Genomic DNA, 6,000 nt, shown 5'->3' with positions numbered 1-6,000 from the left:
GTTTTTGTACGGATTGTTTTCATACAGTGTAGCTTTTTAAAATGTTGTGTTTCATATCAGGAAGGAATAAGAGGACAAGACAACACGCAGTTTTATTTCCAGAAAGAAAATATTACAATTGTAATGTTTGAGCTGCTGACATGTGGATGTGGCTTCTACAGGGGAAACATTTTCTTTTCTGTGCTATTATTGTCCAAGAGAAATTATTTCTGTTAATAAATGCAAATCCCCCTTAGTGTTTGGTTTATGCTCTTATTTGGTTGTAATTACCAACAAGAAGGAATGTCAACAATTGTTTATTTTTCAGTTGTCACTAAACTAATAATAATAATAATAATAATAATAATAATAATATATTTAATTTAATGGCACCTATTATGACACTCAAGGTCCACTTACAACAAGAACAGTAATAAACATTTAAAACAATGAAGCATTAAAGGCACACTATGTAACTTTTCCCTCTTACAGGTTGTCTCATTGGAACTACAGCTCCCTCTTTGGTCCCCTACAGGTTGTCTCATTGGAACTACAGCTCCCTCTTCGGTCCCCCCTACAGGTTGTCTCATTGGAACTACAGCTCCCTCTTCGGTCCCCCCTACAGGTTGTCTCATTGGAACTACAGCTCCCTCTTCGGTCCCCTACAGGTTGTCTCATTGGAACTACAGCTCTAAATCCAATGAGACAACCTGTAGGGGGGACCGAAGAGGGAAAAGTTACATAGTGTTGCTTTAAGAACTAAAACAACTTAGTTAACTGTAGAAAAAGCTTGTGGTTTGGGTTCCAGTCCGCTAATCTTTTTACGTTATTTTACGTATATTATTTTTTTACATGGTAGCTCATGCACTGAGGCTCAGTCCTCACTGCAGCGGCCCGGGTTTGAGTCTGAACCACGGCACTTTGCTGCAGGTCAGTCAGCTGTCAAATAAAGGCCCAAATGCCCATAGACAGTATATAATGGACCAACAGAGCCCGTTGCTCTGGACGGAGACCAGTGAAGGCTATTAGAAGCACTTATCTGGTGATCTCTTGCTTTACTGAGCAGCCTCCAACTGAGCTTGAAGACGTAGATGTGACGTGAGCAACCTGTCTGAAAGTGTGAAGTCTTCTGGTAGCTGTGCCGAGAGAAATCTCAATCATTCCCAATCTTACAGAGACGGAGAGCGTAGGTATATGTAAGGAGATAACATGGGTACAGGCTAATTAGTGCTAACTAAAATGCTAGTTAACATTAGTAATTAAACCTAAACAGCTAATGTAAGTTGAAACTGCCTGTGAGCTTCTGTACTCCACGGTAATTACTCTACTATGTGACACAAGCCTATTTTTACAAAAGCGTCTGCTACGGAGCCATAACGTGAGGTACAAGGTAATGGAGCCTTTTACACATTGTCGTGTTTCTTTAGAAATAAACAATGGACAAATAGAGTCTTTTAACGGTTCAGATGTAAAGTTATTCGCTGTTAAGTGGCGCCAAAATGAATGCTAGTCAGTGGAATGCTAACGGGAGGTGATGGCCAGGTAGCAACAAAATGGCGCCATAGGAGGTTCGAGTTCTGAAGCGAAGCTTACCCCCTTGAAAATGCCTCAAAAAAATAATTTAAAAAAATGACTTCCTGCTTTGCGCCTGTCATAACTACTACGGCCACTGGAGGGCGCCACCACTGTAAACGTAAAGATGGATAGTAACTGTTGCTTGAACAAACAACTTGTGGGGCATTTTCCTGGGGAGAAAAGTCTCTCTCTCTCTGTTAGAAATCACTGGAGAACAACAGACATACATATTTAATGCTACTATGATCTCAAACATGTCAGTGTAACATATCATCTCAGTTACATAATACTTTAAATATTTCAATTACTAACCTGACAGAAAGAAAGCTGACCTGTGATCGGCATTATGCTATTAGATATTGTAACTCTATGTGTATGTATGTATGTGTATGTATATATATATTCATTTATTTTGTTTTTTTATTTTAATTATTTATTTTGTAATGTCTCCAGGAGGTGTGGAGGTAACCTTTTATTTAAAGTTTTAGTCTCCTGCTGTCCGGCCTGTCCAGTGGTTCTTTTAACCTGCTTTTAATATCTGGCCTTCTTTTAAACAGCTTTTATATAACCAAACTCGTTTTTTTAAGGAGGTTTTGAAGTGTTTTAATCACACCAGTAGTCCCCTTGTGCCCGTGCCCCTCGCAGCGCCCATCCCGGTCATTGTGTTTTAACCCTAACCTAACCCCGAAAACTACAAGTCAGCGTGTTTCATACACATCCTGAAGCATGTCCTTCATCATTACTGTATTATAAGAGACCTGTGTCAAGATCTAGTGTTTAGATGCTGAAGCTTTGGTTTATATTGTGCTCACATTATCCTAATATCCTTTGCAGGTGGATCAAAGGGGGGGAACAACTGACAGGTTTTGGCCCAGCAGATCATTCACCATAGATGTATACAGTGACCAGCCCAGCAAAGCAAATAAAGCTGAAATGAAGTGCAAGAGAAGAGATATTAAAATTATTATTGTGGTCCAACATGACGTTGTGTGCATCTTCCCTTGTTTTTTTGCACAGTCATCGTGATCAGCAAAAAACAGTTCCAAAGAGCAGAATTCCTGGCATTTATCCTGGGGTTGTGTAATCTGCCCTGAGCTGAAGTAACACTTACTATTAGGTGTTGCCAATGAAGTAACAATTTAGCCTCAGGTATATATTACATTACATATATTAATACACTGGTAGTCCAACCATTTTAAAGTGAAAATGAACACAATTCTTATCTTCGCTGGCTTCATTTGAAGTGTCTGAATACTGCATAAGACATACTGTTATGTTTGAAGGATTTCACCTTTTAAATTTTAAAATTATATGAATGACCTTCTCCATTGCCAGATTGAACACCTGTACTTAAGTGAATCAGAGTCGCATTGAGTTTTAGCACTTGTTCCATTCCATTACCTTGAGAAGTCATTACCCAGACACAAAGTTGATAGAAAAGTTTATTAAAAAGAAATGTTCCATCTATGAAAATGTAAAGCATAAGTGCTAAGGATGTTTAATAATCAAGCTCATAGATAGCTGCAGCAAGAGTTAATTATTAATTAACAGATAAGGTTTTGTTAGAGTCCAATGCTGTCTCTAAAGGAGGAGAACGGTGCTAAGCACCCTGTAAGTCATGGAGAAGGTGACCAGCATGCCTGCTACCCAGGACAGGGCCCTGCTGGGCTGAGGCAGAGCGCCAACGTACGAGATGGTGTGGAAGATCCGAGAGCCGGCAAACACACGGAAGTGAAGCAGAGCAGTAGAAAGCTCGGGTCCAGTCAGCGCGTAGAGCAGGCCGACCATCACAAAGGGAACAACGCTCTCCAGGTCATTCTGGTGACACCTGCACAACAAACAGATAACACATAACATCTAGCAGTATCGGTTGGGATATGTGGCAACTTGTTTTACATATTTACAACGTATTGTATTGTCCATGGAAAGTCTTGAAACTGATGACTTAATAATCTTTCCAATAAGGATTCTTTACATTGATTATACAATGTAAGGGATCATGGATTTTGTTACTATTGAGAATTGAACCCCCTCTGGCTAATTCAAGACGTCCTGCATCACCCTGTCGGGGGTTTAAGTTGCAATAATGACCTCTCGCTACATTATCTGGCTTATTACGGCGTATTACATGGCTATACATACAGGGGTTACCTGCTGATCTCGGTCGGGACAGTTAACTTTAGCGCTGATGAGCCCGGCTCTCTGGTTGAAGCCAGGTGGCCCCATTGGCTGAGCTAACCATGGAGCTAACTCATGCTCTGTTAGCACTGTTGCTATTAGCCAGAGGTGGGACCAAGTCACTGGTTTGCAAGTCACAAGTAAGTGTCAAATATTTTCACTGAAGTCCCAAGTTGAATCGATTGTATTGATTTTAAAATAGACTGCCAGTGTCTATGACCGTCCATGGCAACATACTTCGCAACGGTCTGTTATACGTAGCAACAGTCCGTTAAACAGATTTAACACACCGTAGAGTGCTGTGATTGACCAATCAGAATCAAGTGTACAACAAGGCCGTATAACAATGATATACGCATATATATGATATAATCCATCCATCCATCCATCTAACTGCTGATCCAGTGTTTGTTTGAGAGGCACTGTGCTGCACGCATGACTGTATGATTTGTATTATTAGTCAATATTATTTACTATTTTTCACCCTTTTGTTATATTAAATTATTATTTAGCTTCTTAATAATAAACCTAACTAGGATTTATCAGCCTTTTCTAGAATGTGACTCTGTTTTTAGGTCCAGAAATCTTTAATGCAACTACTGAATTGAGTTTGAGTATTACCATTGTATCAAACCATAACTTCAAGTTTAGGGGGTTGATCATTTCACCTTCGAACTCGCTCCACATCTGGATGGGTTCTCAACAGCTTCTTCCTCTCCTCTTCAGGCTTCAGGGCCACATCTTCCTCGTTCGCGAAAGCCTAATTATAATACATACACATACATAGTATATAGAAAACATATAATACATGCATTGACTCAAAGTCTGCAGTGTTTACCCTTACCAGAGGTTAGGTGAAAAGGTACCATATTATAATCTCGTAATGCAAATACATGAGGAGAATATGCAAAAACTGATTAGCAAACATACTAAATAAATCTAATTAAGTGATTCCTTTTTAATTGGTTGCCTTTAAATACCTTTTGTTTTTCTTTCTTGGCAATCTTTTACAACCTGGCAACCTGGCGTGTGCTTCAGTTAGGCTGTGAACAGGACTTTTCATTCTGGTCTAAACACACCCTGGGACCTTGTATCAAGTCAGACTTGTTTTAACAGATGTGAAGGCTTGCTACCTACCCCTCTGGTCATGCGGTAGTATGCAGTCATGGGCGCCATCAGCAACATCTTCACAATGACAATAGCTGCGTAGGTGGTGAAAGCCATAAATACCTCATCTTCCATCAGCGTTGCCATCTCTGCTGGTTTACAACTGACAGGAAGAGATGCAATTTAGTTAAACATTCTGTTTCTGCAAAGATAAGAAATAACCTAAATAAAATGACTAAACTTTCAGCTGCCACAAATCTTCAAAACTTCGAAAATTAGTGTAGCATTAGTATCATTCTAAAAGTGTGATCAGAGTGTACTTGTGCCTTATACCTATAGTGGAGAATGAAATACTGTCCGTAAGATTTAACACTCTAAAGAAGCCAATTATGTATACATCATTATATATATGCTATTGTCAAAAATATATAGTATAATTTATAGTTTAACAGCTTAACTTACGTTCTGTGGTGACTCTACAGAAGTGGAGTGAAGTCTGGGTCTGTTGCATAAAAACAAACTGACCCTTCACCCGGAATTTCAGGAGGCGGGACAACTGCAACTGCTGCAGCAAGAAAACATCTGGTTACAATGTAACCTTGGTTCTATGAGTAAAGAAACTATCTCTTCTAGGGGTGTCATGATTCTCCAAATCCTCGATTCGATTACATTTTATATTCTAAGGTCATGGTTCAATTCAGTTCTCAATTTTTTTATTTTTTTTTTGAAAGCACATGTTGCTATGCCTTTTTAGACTTGTATGCAATATAATATCTGACCTTTGTTCGCAATGTACCTCACTACATTTTCAAATTTAAAACATTTATTAACAACATAATGTAACAATAACATATCTTCTGTCAAAAATCTTTATACTTTACTTAATACTTTATATCTTAAAGTAAAAAGAAAAAAACGTTTGCTGATAATGCTGAGGGCAGATGCTTCGCAGCACAGCGGTGTTTGGTGTTTTAAGCCCCCAACGTCGTCTTCCAGGCAGCACTGCCTGGAAGGCACTAGGATTAGGCAATGGTTATGGTTAGGGTTAGGTGCCTTGAAGACGATGGTCGCAGTGCTGCCTTGAAGGCTTGGTTGGGGGCTTAAAACACCATCGAGCCAGCACAGCGGTCTTAGCAGCTGAGCAGACAGAGAGCAGAGAGG

The 6,000-nt window shown here is 39.5% G+C and overlaps 1 protein-coding gene across 1 annotated transcript; it reads right to left on the bottom strand.

The window, feature by feature from the left end:
* Positions 1–2,982: 2,982 nt before the first annotated feature.
* On the bottom strand, positions 2,983–5,404 carry LOC120553706 (microsomal glutathione S-transferase 1-like). The gene is made up of 4 exons (XM_039792399.1): positions 5,302–5,404; positions 4,870–5,002; positions 4,401–4,492; positions 2,983–3,382 (listed from the first exon to the last, which is right to left on the bottom strand). Exons 2-4 carry the CDS (start codon positions 4,984–4,986, stop codon positions 3,136–3,138), a joined length of 456 nt encoding a protein of 151 aa, XP_039648333.1. The 5' UTR covers positions 4,987–5,002; positions 5,302–5,404; the 3' UTR covers positions 2,983–3,135.
* Positions 5,405–6,000: the final 596 nt, after the last annotated feature.

Source organism: Perca fluviatilis, chromosome 23 (assembly GCF_010015445.1).
Source record: "Perca fluviatilis chromosome 23, GENO_Pfluv_1.0, whole genome shotgun sequence".
In the NCBI taxonomy this organism is placed as follows: Eukaryota; Metazoa; Chordata; class Actinopteri; order Perciformes; family Percidae; genus Perca; species Perca fluviatilis.
This window is presented reverse-complemented; position numbering and strand designations above follow the sequence as displayed.